Source organism: Protopterus annectens, chromosome 2.part2 (genome assembly GCF_019279795.1).
Source record: "Protopterus annectens isolate FY-2018-M chromosome 2.part2, PAN1.0, whole genome shotgun sequence".
NCBI lineage: Eukaryota > Metazoa > Chordata > Ceratodontiformes > Protopteridae > Protopterus > Protopterus annectens.
The window spans coordinates 479,216,073-479,239,430 of record NC_056730.1 but is presented as its reverse complement, the minus strand read 5'-3'; the positions used below and the strand labels follow the sequence as shown (position 1 = coordinate 479,239,430).

At 42.4% G+C, this 23,358-nt stretch overlaps 1 protein-coding gene across 1 annotated transcript in view; it reads right to left on the bottom strand.

Annotated features, from left to right (window-relative positions):
- SV2C (synaptic vesicle glycoprotein 2C) overlaps positions 1 to 23,358 on the bottom strand; it is a 1,515,246-nt gene that overhangs the window by 394,738 nt on the left and 1,097,150 nt on the right. The window contains exon 7 of the mRNA XM_044063964.1: positions 17,484 to 17,594. Within this exon, the coding sequence (XP_043919899.1) occupies positions 17,484 to 17,594 (111 nt within the window). The remainder of the gene's footprint in view (positions 1 to 17,483; positions 17,595 to 23,358) is intronic.

Genomic DNA, 23,358 nt, shown 5'->3' with positions numbered 1-23,358 from the left:
GCATATGGCTAGGCTGCCCTAGGCCCAGGGCCAATAGCATAGTACCTACCTATGACACAATGCACACACACATGTACTCAGTGCAATACCAGCTATGTGAGGTTGAATGAGTGTGACACTGACTGTGCAAGGTCTGTAAAAGTGTGATAGGTTAGTGTGGGTTTGTGTCTGTCATGGTAGTTTGTGTCGTAGGTGTGAGGCCAGAGAAAGATGTGTCAGTTATCGGGATGCAAACATAGTAGATTGGCATATGTTGTGCTGTAGTTCCCTGTGTACGACTGTGGTGTCCCATCATAGGCAGAAGCAATACATGTATGCTCAGTAAGTAGTACTGCTGTTGAATCCAGCTCACATATGAACTGTTGTACTACCTGAAGTTGTAGGCCTAAACACTACAATATGGTGTATGTTCACATTCCCTGGTAACACTGTCTGGTGTGTTTCCTGTAGTCTGCACAGATTACATACCTCATGTATAGGTATCTGTAAGTAGGGGCACACAGTACCATAAGGTACACAGTTAATGCTCATCTGTGTCGTCATACATTTGTGTGTTGTGTGTATGTGTAATGTGTGTGTAATGATGCCTGTACCATGGCCGCAATCACATGTGTGTTACAGGGTATGTGTGTGTACCTGGCAGCATGTATACTCTGTGACAGCAGTATGCTGGCTATATTAACAACTGTGCACATATGTCAGGTAGGGGTATGACATCAAAGACTAGGGTGGATTACTGTTTAAACTGTTAAATGTGCATTGCATTCATTGCATGGGATGACAATATTCGTCATCCATTAGCTTGATACATACCCCCAGTGTGAGGTTGTGCATTGTATCCCAAACAGTGTGCCGAGTGCTGGTGTATACTAGTTTGCTGTATGGAGTGTGGCAGGCACCGTCAGACAGTTGTGGGCTGAGCACTGATATGTGGTATCAAACATGTGTGTCCCCTGATAGACAGACAGATGCTATATATGGCAGTTAAGTGATATCAGTACATTAGAATATTAAGTGTGCCACATGACTTGCTCACATATTTTTCTTTTCCTTCCAGGGTGATGGTGCATCAGCATAACTCACCTTATACAGCAGCAGAGGATCAGGAGATCCACCATAGCCTGGTGCAGAATTTCTCTGTGCTGTTTTCCAGGACCAGCCAGAACTAGCATGAGAGGGCTGCACTGTGGCAAGATCTTGTCTGTTGGGTAAATGACATAGGCATGCATAACCGGACATATGAGCAGGTACGCCATCACTGCAGTGATTTAATTAGACATGTCCGGCAGCGTGCGTCTGATGTCCACAGACAACAGCTTGCCACAGGTGGTGGGGTACCTATCCACCCCCCCTCACCAGTGTGGAGGAGCACCTCCTAAGTGTTGTGGCTCCAGGCCAACAACAACAACATCCACAACCATGTGTCATCATGGAGGCCGGAGCCACCCAGCATGTTGAAATGGAGTGTGCAGGTAACATGCCATATCTGTAGTTGACTGTTCTCTGTACTGGTAGTTTATGCGTATGTGAGATATGTACTGTGTGTGTAGCTGTTAACCTGCCTATTCTTCTGCAAGATTGATATTCTGAGCATAATCTGTACACCTGCGAAAGCCACCTGTTGTACTACTGTACTTTATCATACTCACAGTATCAATGGCACAGTTGTGGCCACTGGCAATCACTGTCATATTTTTGCAGGTCCCTCTGGAGTGACAGCAAGGCAGCCAATCCATGCTGGTGAGTGTGTAATAACAATACTATTGCTAACGACATGTGCATGTCATATAGAGGTGTAGTGTGTGCGCATGTAACAACTACGCATAATGCATGATGTGCATGTTTGCTGTGAGACTATGCATATCCCATTATTCTCAGTAGCTGCCTCACTCACATGCAATACACAGAGCATGACACACATGTGTGGCAACACAGTACTGGACATTGTATAGGCATACCTGATACACATGTACACAACACACATGTGTGGCATAGACACTACACCTTAGCCTGCTACACATGTCCAGTTATGACACCTGCTGTATGGCCACCCTTCAGTATCCCACTTATCCTCTATGCAGCACACATAATATACCTGAGGGGTAGAGGCCTACCATGTCTTTGTGCAACAGTCTTGAACAAATAATACATTCATGTTAGGCAATGCTCACTATTGGCCACCTTACACACCCATGTAACAAGTGGCTGTGTAATTGTGGATGTAGTCATGTTACTGCACTTCAGGTACAGCATGCTAGCTGCCTGTCTGGCACACATTATTATTGTTGACTGACCACAAGAAGCATGTTGATCATGGCTCACGTTACTACACCACATCCAGTACCACTGACCAGAAAAGTACACATAGCAGTTATTGCGTAGCACCGTCATGTGTTGTGTGTGTGTGTGTGTGTGCAAATATATGCACCCACAGCTTGTAACACTTGCAGAACATTGCTATGTCCTTGTACACATTGTGTCCCAGGGTGGAGACAATCACTGAACAACTACACACAACCATCAAGTACACGTATACTGTTATTAACAAGGGCTGTCTACACTTGCACTGCATGTTCCTGTGCAACACATAATCTGCATGCTGACACGTGTGCAGTGATGTTTTTCCTTGTGATACTGTCACCCACCATCAAACAGTATTGTGTATGCGTTGGATTGCAGGTGTGTCTGTGTTTGTATCTGCTGTACTGAGTAGTGTGCCTGTGTGCCTGTGTTCCTGTGCACATGTGCGCATGTGTGCATGTGTGCCTGTGTGCCTGTGTGCCTGTGCGCCTGTGCGCCTGTGTGCTAACATCATGTACACATTTGTAAACTGTGTTTCCTATCTTCCTCTCACATGTTCTGATGTTGCTCTGGTGGAGTGCAGCAGGGAACCTGAAGCCACTGCCGGGGATAGTGATAATGATGATACATGTGTAATGGCACAGGGAGGTGTGACAGGGTCTGTCGTTGGTCAGCCAATCGACACTACACAGCAGTCAACCCCGTCAATGCGCACAGTCATCCTGCCGATACATCCATTGTCACCAATGTCCTTAGCTGAGGGACAGCATACAGTGGGCATTGACCAGGGTAGTGTGGTATCATTGGCACATGCATCCCCTCACAGCTGCCATGGCCAGATTCCTGACATGGTACCACACAGGCAGATGTCCAGGGGTTCCCGTGGGAGCAACCATGGTCATACTGCCCCTGTCAGACGTGCCCACAGAGGTCTTTCAACCTCAGCTATGTTCCGGGTTGTAATGCAGGCACAGGCACGTATGGAATGGTACACCAGACAGGGTCTGAGGGAGCTTAGAGCACATCACACCGCTATGAATGACACTGTGCATGACGTTGCGGCTGCCATCCGTAATATCAGTGAGGTCATTGATGGACGTTGGGGGGGCACATTAGATCTCTTCCACAACTACATGTCCAGGAGCCAGGACAGTGCAGGACAGTTGAGGCGTCGACGTGGATGTATGCCAGCAACATCATCAGCTGGCAGTCGTCCCGGATGACAACAAACCCGCAGCCGCTCCCATAGTGCCAGTACCAGCCCCAGCAATGCTGGGTCTGTGCTGTCATTACACCATCCTAGAAGACCACGTGCACGTGGCTCTGGACAGTGCCAGCAGGGACATGTGTCCAGTCAACAACCCACTGCTTCTAATGACAGCACCCAGTCTGGCTTAGTACCTGATACTGTCCATAGCACCCCTGCCAGGCACAGGTACAGTATCCGTGGCCAGAGACAGTGATCTGTATGACCTGGGAGGTACAGTCTGTGGCTGTCCACAAACACCCGTATATGGCAGCCACATGGTGGAACTGTATGCAAGCGTACACACACACATAATGCTAACACCTAGGGCTAACACATACACACACACATCGCATGAACATTGCCCCATGTTGTACTGTTGTCCCTCACCAACACACACACACATACATGTCGATTGGATGTGTCAATGGCAGACTCTGGCAAACCAAGTACACACCCTGTGCATGTGATGAAACTGTGCCACCTCCTGCTATCTGTAACATTGATACAGGAACAGAATAGCATGGTGCTCATGCACAGGGTGACTACATAGCACTGTAGCAATAATATCATGTTGTTAACAGTACAGTGTAATGATATCGTTGTGGGTATATTCAAGCATGCATGATGCATTAACTATGATTGTCATTGTAGTTTTGTATACACCAGTGTTAATTCCCAAAGTGTACTGTCTGCACATGTGCCACATGGCTGTTGTGTGTACCTGTGCCTCCATGTGTTGGGGTGTGGACAGTACATGTGTGATAGCAAAAACACCTCACAGGTCAAAAATAAGAAAACACACAGCCAGCCAGTACTTCACCAGTAACTTGCTTTTCTTTATTCAACGATCCGGTACCTCGGCAGTTCGCCTTCAAGGATGTACATGTGTGATGTTTGCAGCACAGAGTTGCAGGTGTACATTTGTGAACATGGTTAGCATGGAACATGACATGGTTTGACAGTATGCTGTGGGTGATACGGTTTCCATATGTCAATGGTCTGCATTCTGGTACTATACACAGCCTACATAGCCTGACATTCCGTGGTCATTACATGGTGTCTCCTCAACTGATACACAGATGTAGGAACCTGGTGTCAGTGTTATCCCTGTAGTACTGCACTATACCAGTAGCCATTCTTACTGAGACCCACACATCCTTGGGAACAATACTCTTTGGCATATAGCAGTCTCACGTACTTGTCAACACACTACGGATATGTCCATCCACAACTGCAAATGCATACAGTGGCCTACAATGCATTCTACACATGACACACCTAACCACCACAAGGGTATCATATAGACAGATACCTGTTGTCCAAGCCATGCTGTATTGCTGTAACACAACTGTAGCATTGTCATCGGCATGTAGTTAACATAGTATTCCAACAGTACCATGTAGGTGGTAGCACCCTTCATGTAGAACGGGTAATGGTGTGTACATGTGGACAAGTGTTATCTTGTCTATCCTGTGATATTCACATTTCCAAAGGTATTCTGCAGTCCCTCGGTGTATCACTTAAGCAAGACGGTGTCTGTATGCATATCGGCAACAATTGCCATACACCTACACTGGATGTCCATCACTCACAGACTTTGCTGTGTTTTAACATGTCTGACATATACTCCAGACATGAACCATCACCCACATTAATCTATGAAAGCTTTCATGGGTGTGTGTCACATAGTTGGCCTAGGACAAAGTTCACTGCAGTAGCCTGCATTGTCACCAACATACATGTACGGCCTAAGGTCTGGTAAGCTGCGGCACATGCTGGCAAAGGTAACAACTGTAATCATATGAGGCAGGCTTCACACATAGGAACTATTAAAGGTCACAGGTACATGTCTGTATGTGGCACACACATACCTGATGTGTGCATTGAAATTACTGTTATAATAATATGTCATACAATAATAAAAGCAAAATGCACAACACATTGACAAACTGTGCGACAAACACACACATGTCATTTGCAGGATTCAAACCCCTACCTAACTATGTTATGATACTTGAGAGGGATGCATTAGCACAGCGCACTATTCACATTACTGGATGACTTCCCTTCTCCTGCTGTATTTATAGGGTGCTGACATCATCAGTCTTTCCAAAGAGGAATGTACATCTTTTAGTGTGTTATCCCAGTCTTCAAAAAGGCCATTCCTTTCACAGAGAATTGCATACATACACCCCCCCCACACACACAGCGTTTGCAGGATTCAAACCCCTACCTAACTATGTTATGATACTTGAGAGAGACACATTAGTGCAGCATGCTATTCGCATTACTGGATGATTTCCCTTCTCCTGCTGTATTTATAGGGTGCTGACATCATCAGTCTTTCCAAAGCGGAATGTACATCTTTTACTATCCCTCAGTATGTGGGATAACAATATCTGTGCATTAACAGACGCCTAGTTCAGGGTCACATATGCACACTGGCACTGCCAGGTTATGTTCTATACCATGCTTTGTGACCACAGGACTTGTAACACACAACACAAGTAGGGGGTGTATCCATATACATCACAGATACACACACCTCTGGGTTGGTACCACTGCACTAAGCATGACAGGCCATACATATACAACTACCATTGTGCAAAACTGCCTTTTGGTTTGGTGTGTAGTTCAGACCCCATACCCAGGAACCACACTCGGCTTTCCTGGGAACAGTGTAGGATATGAAGGTCTTCACACACACCATTATAGTGGTTGACTTCAGGTACACAAATATTGACTGGGGATACTACTCAGGCCCTCAACAACATCACCCTACAGCCACTACAATTTGTGGATCCATGTGCTATGGCACAACCAGTCACCACACCCAGAAGGGGGAATACATATTGGACCTGATCATCACCAACATGGGGACTCTATGTTCCACACCAGAGATAGAACCCTCATTGTTAAGATCAGACCATAAACAACTTTCCCTGGACATCCATATCCCATCCCCACCCCCAGCCAAGGAAATCACTGTAAAGAATTTCTCAAAAGCAGACTTTGCACTTGTGAAGACTGGGGTGGGATACTTCAAAGGCCCTGTGCTGGAGGATAATACAGCCCAATCTGCAGAATCCTTTACAAACGCATTGTATGAGCACCTGCAGGTATGCATTGATCATGCTATCCCAAATAAAACCATGACTCCTCCAAAACAGGAGACCTGTCTGGTTGACCCCGGCCATATATAAGCTGTACAACAGAAGGAGGAAGCTACTACATAACAGAGCAATATCCCACAGAGGGAGGACATCTCTGAACAGTATTGGCAAGACACTTCAATCCCTCATATAATCATCACTTGCACGTTTTGACAGTGAAATTGAGCAGATACTACAGATAATCACAAGGCCTTCTTTAGTTATGTCAGGAATATGTGTGGAAACAACCCAGATATGCTCTGAATTGTTGCATAACAGCACAAAATATGCCAAACCTACGGACATAGCCTACACCCTGGCAGACAGAGTCTACACAAATGCACCCCCCCTTACCCCCCAGGGGTACAGATGCCCATCCCAAATGAATGTAACCTCCCTGACATCACAGATGCACAGGTGAAAGGTGCCCTCTCCACAGCAAATAACACAGCATATGTATGGGACCGGACGGTGTCCCAGGCTGTGTCCTACATGAGCTCTGAGTAGAACTGAACACTCACATTAAGTCACTGTTCCAACTTAGCCTTACTATAGGATATGTACCCTGAGAATGGCATACAGATACAGTGCTCCCACTCCACAAAGGTGGCGCCACAACAGACCACAGGAACTATCACCCCATAAGCCTGACTAGTGTGGTAGAAAAAGCTATGGAGCGTATTATCATGGAAGTCATAATCTAAAACATTGTGAGCCTCCAGACAGTGGATCATACACAATTTGGCTTTGTTAAGGGCAGATCTTGCCTCTTACACATAGTTCATATCTTTGAAATGGTTACTGAAGCCATGGATGAGGGCAAGGTAGTTCACACAGTCTACCAGTACCTTGCAGAAGCCTGCAACACAATATCCCACTCAGGCATCATACATATGCTTACCAGCTTAAATATCAACCCCTATATCACTAGATGTGTTGCTATCTGCCTCAGGGATAGAACCCACATGGTCAGAATTGCAGGTGCCATGTCCAATTCCAGACCAGTTACAACTGGTGTCTCACTGGGCTCAGTTGTGGGACCTGTCCTGTTCGGTATGTACTTCTCTGAGGTTCAGACTAACATGGGGAGATTATGTCTAACAAACATCACAGATGACTGCTAACCGGGGGCCATAAGCAACACTGCAGCTGACACATGCTTCCTCCATAAGGGTCTCACAGAGATGGATGCTTGTTGCCAGAGCCATGGCCTCGTGCTAAATGCTAAGACATGCATAATCACCCCCTTTGGGGAAAACAAGGTGCACACAAATCACCACATAAGTGGTAATCCATTAAGTACAGAAGATGTATTTACAGATTTGGGGACCAACATAGATAGTAACCTCTCCTTTGCTAATCACATTGACAGAGTCATTGCAAAGAACTTTATATAGCCCTCCTTATCACATGGGGGTTTGCATGTAGATCATGGGAGGTCATTGTGGTCCTCTACTAGCCACTCATCAGGCCCATGTTTGACTACAATGGCCCTTTTGATGTGTACCTTACCCAACACCTGCAACAAACCCAGAAATAATGGACATGCTCCACCTCATAACATCCAAGACCCTTAGAGCTACACACTCCAGGAACTTAAACCTCAGCACAAAACTAAATAGGACATACTGCAGGGACAGATTCATTACCCAGAGGCTCCCCTCATCTGGAATTGAATCCCAATTAAAGTTAGACATAGCCCCTCGCCAACCCTCTTCCAGCAAAATCCAGCCGCATGGATGGGAGATTGCAAATTCACCCCTGGGATCTCCACTGTGTCCCTGCTCAACAGAGGCACAACAAACTAGCCTTAAAGGGTGCCTTCTGTGACCTACTTTACAGAGGCACAGTAGGCTACTCTACTGGGGAGGTGGATGCCAAATACACTCTGCCTAGGCTTATAAATTCCCTAGGGTAGACAGCCTAGTATCGACCTCTGCACCTATGTTTATGTTGGGGATGCACAATATTTGTTGCTGATACTGTTTGCAGGTCTTTATTGCCGTAGCTTTCCCAGTTTCTATGAACAACTTGTGTATCTGCGTAACATGTTTGATCATGACAGGGTTCCAGTATATTAATATATGTGTCTGTTGTCATTTAACTGTGTGCACATGGCAGATTGCTGGATCGTGGGAGGTTCCTGGCTTAACACATACAACTGCCAGATATGTGTGGCCGACTGCTATACTCAGACATGGCCTAAGTGTGTGAGCATGCCCAGTTCAGGCTTTCCATGGTTTGTTGCCTGACATATGTCTCATTTATCCAAGTGTGTGAGCATGCCCAGTGTGACCTTTCCATATGTTGTGATCTGAAGTCCACTACATTTGTGGCTGTGTGTGAACATGACCAGTATTGACATTTATACTGTGTGTGTGTTGGAAGTCATGTTGTGTTCTTACTGCCAGACTCCTTTGTGTCATAACTCAACAGGGATTGTGCTGTGCCTGCAGGATTTCCATGGGATAGTTTGCAAAGACTTGTCAACATTCTTTCATACTGGCTGAAAACTGCAATACTGTCATGGTGTACTGGTTCAGTACTTTCACTATGATGCACAGTATCATGGGTTTGAGTCCCATCACTGCTTTAAATGTTCATACTAAGCAGACCAGACTGGTTAAGGGCCAATTGGGCAACTATGAGCATGTTGCATTTTGTTCAGCTATGGCCTACTTAAACCAGGCTTGTCCAACATTGCTGTGTATTCACCAACTTGGGTGGACATTGCCAAACATTACTCCACATTGACCACAGTTGTACTAGTTGGTGTGTGCGATTATCTTCATAGGTTTATACTAGGCTATCTGCCCTAGGGCATTTATAATCCTAGCCAGAGTGTGTTTGGCTTTCAACACACATTTTAAGTGGAGTTTGCCATGACATTTTTCAAGGTTAGTATAGTGTGCCTCTGTCTAACAGTGACATGGAAGTGATACCCAGGGTAAACCTACAATCTCCCATCCACTCATCCAGATTCCTTTTGATGAGAGTCAATGAGGGACTCTGGCTAACCTGGAGTGGGAGTTTACTCAAGTGTGGAGGGAGCCTCTGGGTTATGAATCTGTCACTCCAGCATGTCCTATTAATTTCAATTCTGAGGTTCAGGTCCCTTGAGCGCATAACTTGATGGGATTCTGATTTTCTAAGGTGCAGCATGTCCATTGATTCCAGGTTGGACATGGCTTTATACATCAGGCACAGATCACCTCTGGGCAGGCGGTATGCCATTGAGTGGAGCTGCAGTTTCTTTAACCGGGCAGCAAATGGCATGTGTTTGAGCCCTGTGATCCTCCTGGTGAGGTACTTTTGTGGTATTTCCAGCTGCTGCAGGTGTCTGATAAGGTACATCCCCCAAGGGGCATTGTACTCAATTATGGGCTTGATGAGGGATGAGTAAAGAGGCACAATGACCTCCCCTGATCTAGATGTGAATACCTTCATGATTAGGTGGGCTGTATGAAATGTTTTTCTAAACACTTTGGCCACGTGATTGTCAAATGAGAGATTGCTATCAACTTGGGTCCCCAGGTCCCTTATCACTTCTTCCATACTTAATGGGTTACCACCTATGTGGTAATTTGTGGGCACTTAGTTTTTTTCCAAAGGGGATGACTATACACTTTTTTGCATTTAGCTTGAGGACATGGCTCTGGCACCAGTTGTCTGTTTCTATGAGGGCCTTTTGTAGGATGCTTGTGTCAGCTGGAGGGTCGATTATGGTGCCCAGTTTGCAGTCATCTGCAAACTTGTTCAGCCACAGTCCTTCTGTGTTGGCCTGTACCTCCGAGAAATATATACCAAACAAGGGGGGGTCCCAGGACTGAGCCTTGTGGGATGCCACTTGTAGCTGGCTTGGGGTCTGACATGGCTCCAGCATTTCTGACCATGTGGGTTCTGTCCTTGAGCCAGTTTGCAACCCATCTAGTGACATAGGGGTTTATATTGAAGCTGGTGAGCTTATCTATAATGACCAAGTGGGGTATTATATGGAAGGCTTTCGCGAGGTCCAGGTAGGCTGTGTGGACCGCCTTCCCCTCGTCAATGGCCTTGGTGACTGTTTCAAATGACTCAACCAGGTTTAAGAGACAGGATCTGCCCTTAACAAAGCCAAACTGGGTAGGATCCAGTGTCTGTAGGTCCCCAATATCTTTATTTCTGAGGTCCATGATGATCCTTTCCATAGCTTTGCAGACCAAGCTAGTCAGGCTTCTGGGCCAATAGTTTGCAGTATCCATTGAGGCACCACCTTTGTGGAGAGGGACCACTGTTGCTGTACACTGCTCTTTAGGTACATATCCTGTGGTAAGGCTGAGATTGAACAGTGGTTTCATGTTTGTGTTCAATTCTTCTTGGGGTTCATGTTGGACACAGCCCAGGACACTGTCTGGTCCCTTTGATGCTGTGTGTTTTGCTTTGGAGAGGCTGGCTGTTACCGAGCATCTGAGATGTCAGGGGGCCAGCACTCTGCTGGGATAGATATTTGCCCTTTTGGTGGGGAGGGGTGGCACTGAACCTGTCAGCTCAGATGTTTGCAATGTCTGTGGGTTTGGTGTATTGTTTGTCATTTTGGACTAATTCTGAGCATATCTGGGAATTCCCACCCAGGTTCCTACCATAACTAAAGAAAGTCTTGTAATTATCCTTAGTGTCCTGTACAATGTTTATCTCAATGATGGCCTTAGACGATTTTATGTGTGGCCATAGTTTTTCAATAATACTGATCAGAGATGCCTTCCCTTTTTGGGATTTTGCTCTATCATATAGTAGCTTCCTCCTTGTATTGTATGTTTTTTTTATGGCTGGGGTCCACCAGACAGGATGCCTGCCTTTGGAGGACTGGATCTTGGTTTTATTTGGGATTGCATGATCCATGCATTCCTGAAGATGTTCATAGAATGCGTTTATAAAGGGTTCTGAGGTCTGGGCCGTATTTTCCACAGGCACAGGGGCTGTGAAGGATTCCACCTCGGTTTTGAGGAGTGTGACATTTACTTTAGTGAACATTTTTCACTGTGGTTTTCTGGCCATGGGCTGGGGTCGGGATGTGAATATCCAGTGAGATTACTCTATGGTCTGATCTTACCAGTGAGGGATACACTTCTGGTCTTGGGCATAGAGTCCCCATGTTGGTGATGATCAGGTCCAGTATGTTTTCCCCTCTTGTGGGAGTGGTAGCAAGTTGTTCCATAGCATTTGAGTTTATAAATTCTAGGAACCTTTGGGCTAGGGTGTTGCAGCTAGGGTAATGCTCCAAGTCTATGTTTGGGTAGTTGAAGTCACCCAATATAATGGTGTTTGGGGAGACCTTCATATTTTCATGTGTTCTCCAGTCAGCCAAGTGTGGTTCCTGGGTTTAGGAGGGTGGTCTGTAGCAGGCTATGAACTGGAAGGTGGTTTTACCCACTGTTAGGGTCACATGGATAGTCTCTGATGCTTCATGCTGTGCCACCAACCTGGGGGTGTGGGTATTTTTGACAAATATTGATACTCACCCTCCTTTTGTAGTTTGTTCTATGTTTTGGGGCTGTAAAGCATGGTATGAGGTGTAACCTGTTAGTGCTAGGGTGCTCTTGGGAGCATTGAACCAGGTTTCTGTTACTGCACAGATATCAACATTCTCCATGCTGAGGAGAGTTTGGAGTGCATGCATCTTGCAGTTTAGACTTCTGGCATTGAGTAGCATTACTTCTAGTTTCTTATCCCTTGTGATACCTATGGAGGTGGGTTTGTCTTTTGAGCTTTACCTAAAAAAGGCACTATGGGGGTGACAAGAGCCTTTGGTTATATCCAAAAGGCCACAGGTGACAGGCAAAAGCCATCCCTAGCGAAGCATCACATCTTGTTGAGCATGTCATCCCAGGCTGACAGGCATTGGATCCCCTTTCACTGACACCAATACTTAAGCCAATTGTTGTAATTGATCATCTTGTCTTCATATTGTGGCATCATGTTTAGTGAGGGTAGGATGATACTCAAGGTCATCAAGTTTGCATATGCTACATGGTGGTAAATGCTGTTTAGCACTACCTTACATTGCTTAACACATGGCAATCATGCCTCAGGTGGTGCTGCAGGGCTGCCTATGTCGGATGCACATACTACACTCCCTGCAGATGTTTGAAAGCAGGTTGTGTCAACTTAGGCATCCCTTTCACTATATGTGGGAGTCAGAGAGAGGTATCATTTCCAGGGTTCCTACTGAGCCAGTGTATGTGCTATGCGTTGCCTCTTTGCCAAGGCCAAGGCATACTGGGCACACCTCCTTCTGCCTACTGCAGCAGGCTCAGGTTGTTCCTCCTCCGAGTCACACTCTGCCTGTGATGGCCTTGGCAATGGTGGTGGGCTGTTTGGCCCAGGTCTATGCTGGTCCTGCTGCAGCTATTTTTGCAGAATCATATTATGTAGCATAGCACATACCATGACAATTTGGGTACATGTAGTTGGTGAGTATTGCAAGGCTCCACCAGATGTGTCCATGCACTGGAACCATGACTTGAGAAACCCAAACACACGCTCAATTACATTTCATGTTTGTGCATGTGCCTCATTATGGCATTCCTGTTCAGGTGTGTGTGCGTTTCTGATCGGTGTCATCAGCCACGGCTCCAATGCATAGCCAGCATCCCCCACTAAGTGACCATGTGGGATGTCCCCATTGGCAAATGTCTGGTACAGCTGCATCAGATGCCAGATATGGGAATCATGGTAGCTTCCAGGGCAGCCAGCACACACATTCATTATTATGCCCTGGGCATTACACACGACCTGGCAGTTGATGGAGGGGGAAGCCCTTGCGGTTAATGTAGGCCCCACCCCACTCACCGGCTGGTGCTTTGATGCATATATGTGTGCAGTCTATTGCACCCACTACCTCAGGGTATTCTGATATTTGCTGAAAGAGATGCATATTACTGGCCAATACCTCACGGGAATTGGGGAAATATATATGATCACCGACATGTGCTGACATGGCATCCAGGAACTGGTGCAGTACCCTGGATGCTAATGCCTGTGATATCCCCATCATATCACCAGTTGGTCTTTGGAAGGTACTTGTTGCTAGTATTCTTAGGCCAACACATACCTTGGTTTCCACTGGGATGGGTTCCCCTCTGTTGGTTCTGTGTGTGAGGTGTGGCCTGCACAGCTCAACAATTTGCTGCAGGAGGTCTCTGTCCAATCTATAGCGCTCCACTATTTCCAGCTCATGTAAGCCCTGGTAGGTGACCCTGGGCCTATACACTCTTCTCCGTCTCCTCACTTTGGGTTGTCCGGCAGCATTTACATTGTCACCACCCTCAGCATGTTGCATATGTCGCCTTATAACAGCAATGGCAGCCCCTAGCATTTTTTGTCTGAGTGTAGCTTTATCAGTTTTCACTTGTAGTAGCTTACTCCTGTGTTGCAGTGTCTCTTGAGAGTAACAAACTGCACTGTTGTTTCCAGAGTTTTAAGTACTGGGCTGGGCTAGTGTTCTGCCTGTGTAATTGCCTGATTCTGATTGTTTTCACCTGCTAGCTCTCCTAGTATTCCCTGGTAGCTTCCTACTATTTGTTGTGCTTCCTTTTTCCTTTCTGTTTCCTCAGGGGGGAGCGACGTGCATACAAGCGCAGACACGCTCACAGCAGCTCACATGCATGCACACATGCTTAGACAGACTACAACTTGGTTATTTGGGTTAAAATGCTTGTACACCAGCACAAACGTGCTTACAGGTCTTTAAACAGCCTTATACATGCTTACGCTGGCTTAAACACGCGCACTCACGCTTTCACACATGCAATCTGTCTTACTAGGGTTTACAGGCGCGCACACGCATGCATACCCATTCAGCAAGAAACTTTGGTGTTATCCACAGTATACACCTTCCATTTCTTGGCTTTCCCTGGCCTACCTGTTGACACACCTCTTTCCATGATGTCTAACTGACAGCTGACACATGCCACTCTGCTCCTATGAGCTTCACTACTTTCATACATACCTCCCTTGTGATGTCACCTATCTCCTACTCTGTTCCTCCCCATATCCTACTCCTACACTCCACTGCCTGTGCTCATTTGCTATGTAAAAGTACGATTCACTATCCTAACACTCATTTACATAGGATTGCCTACTAATGTTTGGTTACATGTCTTAAACTGGGCTTCTCCCCTTAGCAACCCCTACTCGGTAGCCATGTTGTCTTCAGCCTGCTATTCCCTTGCATTGTAATTTAACAGTTTTCATAGATTCCACGTTTATGGCTTTTATTTTCTTATTTTATGATTGTTTTTAGTGCACCCCGTTTGCGTGGTACTGCGCTACGCTTAAACATCGAAAATCGTCGAAAAAAAAAGTATTTTTATTTTAATTTTGCATCTGGGAACTTTTCCAATGGCCATATATTTGGCCATTGGCATGCTTCCTCAACCATATGCAACCTTTATTTGGAGCTGACAAGGCTCCACTGTGCTATTTGCAGAACGGTACTCAGTTGTCAACTAAGTACATTTCTGCAGCTAACACGGCTCCTACTCGGACAGGTTTGTGCTTCCTGGATCGCAAATTTACCTCATTTGCATGCCTTTCAGCTGCAAGTGAGGTAATTTGCATATCCCAGTCCTGTCCATGTAGGAGACGTTTTAGGAACTCTCTTACACGCCCCTACAAGCTGTTCCTGGATCACTCATCGGACATGATAGCTGCATGGAGTCTTACTCTACTCGTATACTACGTGCAAGCCATCGTGAATCCGGCAGATTATAAGTGACATATATAATTAGTACACTAGCAAACTATACTTCACTAAAAACAGAATATTTAGTGATTGCAAAGCATTAGGCAGCATTATGTGAAACACTGAATTTCCTAACTATAACATGAAACATAAAATGGATAACAGTAAACATTTATCCTCCCTGAAACCTTCCCCTCCAGCTTATCCCACACTCCCATATCTGCAGGAAAAAAAAAAAACAAACTCAAACCAAATCTTAAACTATCTGAGTAATAAAGCTAAATATCACTGATCAGTAAATACTTTGTTTCTCTTGCTTTCATAGAATACAATACCAGTAATTTGAAAATGGTGTCTCTGATAGGTTGATAAAAAACAAACAAACAAAAAGCACTTTATAAAAAACACTTTACAACACCATATGACTATTTAAAAAATAGAAAGTATTGGGCAATAACACAATCCTGTAATCTTGTAGTATCCAAGAGGACATACATTTAGAAGATATGCTCACTGATGCATACAAGTAGCTAAGTTAAAACTGATTATGAAAGTGAGTGAGAGAGAAAGAAAGACAGAGAGAGATTACTTACAGTTCCTAGAATGATTTTCTGGATGGTTTAATATTAGGTCATAGTACTAGCCTTAGTTTCAAATAATTTTATGTATAATAAAAATGCACACGATCACTTTCTTTGTTCATCCATCCAGAACCTCTTTTTTCCCTTTTTGCACATAGAGTTGGGATGTCACATCAACAATGACAATCTTCTAGAGCCAAGGTTTACACTGCCAGGTGGATAACCCTGCCACAGTATTATTCCATACCACATACTTGCATGCACATTTACACCTATGGCCAATTTAGAGTGTCCAATCCACATACTGCATGTCTTTAAAATGTGGGAGGAAACTGCAGCACCCAGAGGAAACCCACACGAACACAGGGAGGACATGCAGACTCCACACAGAAGACACCCCAGCCAAGAATCAAACTGGGGAACCTCTTTCAGTGAGGTGATAACACTATCCACTGCACCACTGTGCTGCATCACTTTCCTTGTGTCCACCAGAATTAAATGGAGGATAGTGTGCAGCAGACATAACTTAAAGTTAGTTGGTTTTAATCCAAATTCAAACAAACTTTTTGTACATTAAATATCACCTGTTATGCATTCTAGTAAAAGTCAGGAAATGAACTTTAGATTGTAACTGTTTCAATCTCTTAAACATAATTAAATGTTTTGAACATTAACAAATTATAAACTCTTAACTGGTTAGTTTATACTGAATAGATTTGTAACTGGATGCAGAACTGGATGTGGTTAGCTGTTATGGTTATTATTATATCTCATCCAAAAAAGAGACCAGCACTCGATGGCAACAGATAAAAGTAGAATTTATTAGGGTTGTAAAAACAACCTAATAGTAATGCACAAACCGGTTTCGGCTATGAAAGCCTTTTTCAATGTGACTTAACAATCAACTTTAATTTCAAACCATGATGCATCCTGCTACTTGTTTTATACCCATATATCTCGCATTTGGAATGTGTGATCAGTTTCTAGACAAAGTTCTGCTCTTTGTTTATTGCAGCAATTTAATGTTGCATTAAACCTAAAAATGTCTGGTTGGAGAGCTTTTTGAGTTGTGTAATTCTAATAAACTGACTGACATTCTAATTTCAGTTAACTAGTCTATCAAAGGCTATTATTAAAGTGCGTGTGTGTGTGTGTGTGTGTGTGTGTGTGTGTGTGTGTGTGTGTGTGTGTGTATATATATATATACACATATTTGTGTGTCTGTGCATATGTGTGTGTATGTTTGTGCTTTAAGACTTATAGTACTTTCAGGGATGTTGTATAACAAAAGAGGTGCATGGAACAGCATACATGTCTATAAAGTATTAAGTATTACCAACAAAAATATTTTAATGAATAAAGGAAGAGACTTAGTACTGCTTTCAGGAATGCATGGCACTATGGCAAATTGTGGTTTTATATTATTCAGTGCATTGTTAAAACATTTTGGTGCAGCAGCTTCCACACTATCTACTTACTCCATAAAGCTCTGTGCGGATTCTAACGAAACACCTCATATACCACTTTCCAGTGTCTGTTTGTATTTCTATGAGTTCATCAATTTGCTTAGGAGTCTTGATTCTGTTTACCTAGAAGAAGGAAAGCATACAAAGAGTTTCAGTTAGTAGGCAGGAACTCAGACTGCATAATTTAGTATACTGTATATCCAATTGCATGATTACAATAAAACATTTCAGTGGAAAATTAAGCAATTTTTTTCATTTTATATATATGTATATTATATATAAAGATAAAAGACTTCTGGCTCCAGTATAGTACATTACAACTGTAGACTGAAAGAAACCTAAGTCTCTAACAGAATTTAACAGAAATATTGACTAAAGCAAATTTATGACAGAGACAAGAACACATTTAAAAAAGTCCCTTACATGAATAAAGGTCCAGATCCTAGTATTTACCAGTTCTCCATCTATACAGTGTCAGCCAGACAAAAGGGGGGTATAGCTTTCCCTCTTTCTTATATAAATTACTAGATGATACCCAACCCCATATGCAAAAGTGGGACAATGGGGGTTATGGCTGGATGAATGGACTCCTTTCTTAATCTGAAACAGGCTTACAAGGACATTTAAAATTAGTCAGGGGATTACTGAGTTTATAGATGCCACATATCTTACATATCTTTTTTTTCTGAACAATCTATCATTTAGATTAATTTGCAAAATAATGAGGAAATTGTAGAACAAAAAATGCAAAACCCAAAACTAGAAACAACCTGTTGCAGTGGAAGACAAACTAGAGATTTTTAAGAATATAACTAAAAGAAGGAATTCTACTTTGAGACATTTTTGTGGGCTCAGAAGGGTCAAGTACTTTACATTTTATTTAATTTTCTAGAAAATCTTGGAATATAAAATAGTACAAATTAAATACTTTCTGAGTACAGTTTCATGAAAACTTCATTTCCATTTAAATGAGTTAATATTGTGGGATATTGCTTTGTAAATAAATATTATAATGAAGAAACTTGTATTAAGACTAATCCTTTATCAGACCCAGAAAGAGAATGAAGGTAGGACTTTGCTCCTTATATATGTAGAAATCCCTTTCTTCTAACAACTTATGTTATAATGCCTATAACTAATCAGAAAAACACCATATTTAAGGCACATTTTTATTTCCTGGTAAGAAACAAAGATCTAATTGATTCATGATATATGTAGACTGCAACAAATACACATTTATAAGTATGAAAGCAGGGATCATAATTTACTGCTCAATGAACAGAGGCCGACCAATCCAGTTTTTGCTTAAGTTTGGATAGGTTATCCTGTGACTTTGAGAACTGCTTTGACCTTAAGACAGAAAACAAATGATGACCTGGGACTGACTATCAAGATGTACAGAAAACTAATGGAAAAACAACACACTTAGTTTGTTTCATGAAACATGTCAACAATCAGTTTCTTCTCAGCAGCAACATCTTATTTTTAAAATATGCTCAGAATTTTACTCATTGTTAAGCAAGGATGCAAACATTTCTTAACTGTTCTACTTTGGCAGCTATTACTCTTAACAAAATACTGCTAAAATAAACTCCCTGAATTATAACTGGTTTCGTTTAACTGAAAAGTGGTATTTTATACAGAAACCACATCAGATGCAATTTTCAGAATATTCTTGATGTCTTTGTTGAAACCATTTCAATTTTACAACTTTGTTGCATTTTGTTAGCAGATAACAGCATTTCTACACAAGTGTTTAAGTTATGTAGCTTGCACATTAATCAGAGTTGCTTTCTGTAAGCAAACTGTAATAGCCGTGCAAGTCAGGCAAAATTACTCTATAAGGTATTTTTCTTATTCAGACCAACAGATACAAAACTCTAAAACTATAAACTCACAAACGAATGACAGGAAGGTTCCAATGAAGAATAGTAGTGCTCACAAATTTATTGAAGCGTTTTTCGTTCAAGTACCATACAGAACTTCATCAGAATAAACAGATTTAAAGTACAAAGTTTCTTTTATAACAATTCAGACTAGTCATGTGGTGAGTTTTTGACCTAGAGTTAAGCTCAGCTTCTTAATTGCATTTAACTGCTTAAGTCAGGCTTAACCCTATGCATTCTGAATCTTTCTTGCATTTCCTTATTCCTAAAGAATCCTATAAATAAGTGCACTGGTTTAAAAATGTGATAGTTTAAAACAACAAAGTGTGCACACATTTACACAAGAATAGTGACAACATATAAAACAACATACATTGCTTGTTAAAATGTTCCTTAAAAACTAAAGTTTAATCTATTTATCTTAGCAGGCTTTTAAGTTTTAATAAACAGGTGATAGAGCAAGCTTCATTCAATCCTGGGTATGTAAAGGCATTCAGTCTGATTTGCCATATCAGCTCTAATTTCTCCAACAACAAAGAAAAAGGACCTCCTCTGTTACCAGGTTCAACTTGGTCAATGCCTCTAAATTTAAAACAGATATGGCAAATCAAACTGAATGCCTTTACAGACCCAGGCTCCCCCATGTAGTGACTCTGGATGCGTCCAAGCAAGGCAAGGAGCAGTTATGCAGTGTAAGTGTGCAGAGTATCCCACATCCTAGGTAGACACAAGTACGACTGTGGCTTTTCATCTGTCCTTGATTTTGCAGAATGTCCTGGTTTCTGTCATATTTTTATATTGTTGATTTATGCTTGTTATTATTCATAAAGTGCCTGTTGCTCTGTGTTTCAGCAGCAGTGCTTTAATGACCATCAGGTAAGCTTGTCTGAGCTTGTAAGATGCAAGTAAGTTTTAATAAGCATACCTTTAAAGAATTGCCAACATTGAATGCCTTTCTGTTGTTGCCATACAGAGAATACCTACATAACTAGATAACATATAAGCCTTGGGTATTGAAATGCATATGACAGTATTTGTAATAAAGGACAGGATTACATTATTTTAAGAAGCTCATTACAGGCTTTACCTGCGAACTAAACAGAATGTCAGTCTATCATGTCTGGTCCATATCCAGTAATCCTTTAAGCAATGTATGTTGAGCTTGTTTCTTGTTTGCTTTTCATTTTTTACTTTGATCATGTTTTCCCCATGAAACAAGTAGATAGTTGTTGTCAGGCAGCAGGTTTTTTTTGATAAGAAACATTTTTACAAGTGGGGGTATCACAGAGATTGCTACTTTCAGCTTGTTACTTGGTACTTTAATAAAGCTGAATATAAATTATAATTAGAACTGGAGTGCAAGGAGAAGTGGTTTGAGCTGAGTGCTGCTTGTTTTTCTTATACTTGATTTTGACTGGCATTCTAGTAATATATTTAAAAAAGTAATTTATATTTTCATGCCTCAACCTTTTTGTTTCCATCTAGATATTAAGTGAGCTGTCATGCAGCCAATGGATTGAAATATTTTTTTTCTTCTACACTTCATTTTGTTTTGATTGGAATCTCATAATGATGGTGTGGCACCCAGGGTAGAGTATTTAGTTAAAGTTACAGTTTTTTTTGAGCATAGCTCCTCCCCTTTCTAGTTGGTCACACCTATTCCCATTGACCTCACCCATTCAGCTTCTCCTGCAGCCCCCCCTTTGATTTGAAGTCACCAGCCACCACTGATCTAGATATACGCATACCTTGACCCTCAGAACATTCTTATACATAAATCTAGGATGCATAGCTGTCCCTTTGCAGCACAGCATTCTTCCTGCAGGACTCCCTATACATACCTGTCTCAAATCCAGAGTTAGGATATCTAGAAATCTGTACATCTAAAAAATCTATAGAGTCTCTCGAAGAGTGATGGGTAAATCTTAAATATGTGGTGGTCGAATACAGATATTCCACAAACTCAATCAACTGCTCCATGGTCCCTTTCCAAATCAAAAAAAATCATCAACAAACAATCTATAAATTTAAGCATGAAGCAAATTCATGAGTTCCCAGTACATACTCAGATTCCCATTGGTCAAGGACTGCATTGGTGTAGCTATTGGCACATGGTGTGCCCATAGCTATGCCTGTTTTTTGTAGAAACAGGGAGTCTTCAAACAGGAAAATGTTATTCTCAAGTACTGTTTCTAAAAATAAACATATTAAGTCTATCACTGTGTCCTCATAAATGCTATACCTTTTAAGGAATTCTCTAATAAATTCTATACCTTCAAGGTTAGGTATAACAGTAAATAAAGATACCATATGAAGAGTGACTAAAAGACAGTCTTCAGATTCCCTAGCAATTATAAACACCATCTCAGATTACCCTTGAAAATAGGCCACAAGCCTTAGTAGGATTAACCTGGTCAACAAAGAAAAAAATATATATGATTGTTACTTCTGAAGTACTAACAATCAAAAGACAGATATTCTAGGCATGATCTGCATTTATCACCCTAAAAGGAGGCTGCATACCCCTGTAAAGAAATTCAGTATAATGTAACTTGCCAGAATATTTGTGTGCAATAGCTGAAAAACTGAACATTGAGTACCTGTATATAAAAGGCTATATGCCAGTTTCCTTAGAGAGGTCTTAATAAAGCTATAATGGTATAACAATAGGATTCTCAGGTATAAAATGATCCTTTGATTATCTTTCTTAAGGATGTTTCTGAAGCCAGCACCATCATACTATGGCTAGTTTTTTTTTTCTTTAGGTCCTACCTATCCTTTGATATGCTGGACTGGCATTACCTAAATGGGTGTGCAATGGCATCCCATGGGACATGGCCCCACCAGTGCTATGGAATGTCCGTTTTTTGCTCACCCACTTACTATGGCATTGCTTTTCATCATGATCCCCTTATCACCACTTGGACTTATGATCTGGACATGTATCTTTAGCATATGAGCATACCCAGCCATAGACAACATGGTGAAATGTCTTTTTCCCATTCACCAGCCTCAGAATGTTCTTGAACTGTTAGTTAGACTCGGGTCAGCTGGGTCATAGTCAGGGCTTTATCCCTGCATGCCAATGGAACTGGCAAATGAATTAAAATGAAATGAATATGAGTGGGGGAGGGATCTTGTCTGTGCACGTGACACAAGCTGAACACGTCTACAGGCAGAATGCCTTTCATTTGATTATGGTCAAACGTATGAGCTGTAGTGGTAATTCCATAGGGGATGGGAGATAATCTGTGATTGAAAGCAACTGATTTATTATCAATAACAGTCAAGGAAATGATCATGTGGTGGGACGCTGCTGTCTGTGTGTGTTTATATGTGTGTGAGGCAGAGGGAGAAACAAGCAGCATGTATAATTCTAGAGAGAATTTTTAACCAGTTAAGGGATAATAACTGAGAGAAATGGCATGGGATTAGTCTGAATGAAAAAGCAAATTACCTCATCAGTCACTTGATCATGTTTAAATGATTATAAAACAAGATTGTCAAGGGCTGTGGGTGGGGATGTTTGTGAGGGGGTGAAGGAAGGTGTAATACCTTATAGACAGAATTTCTTTCCCTGATCACAGTGAAACACTGGAGTTGTACCCAGTCCAAAAAGTGGTTATTCTGTGTGCATGGGGTTAGGGTGGAAGTTGAGTCTTTGTATGAAAATAACTACACTATTATCATTTCACCACAGTCATGGACTTGGTTTGCCAGGAGCACTATGTTTACGTTGAAGAAACTCAGTACATTACTATGGAGCGAATGTATTTTATGTGATGACTGTCAAACAACTGCACCCTGTTAATCAAAAGCTGAGAACTGATGGGTATGACATGTGTCTTTGAGGAACAGTGAGTGAGTACAGCTATCACTTGATACCAGTATAGCATTGTAGGTTTGGCTTCTGAGGAATGTGATTGTGTAAACAAGATAGAATACGTTACCACAAACAAACTTTCTTTATCTTATTTGCATTAAAATATTAATATGGCATT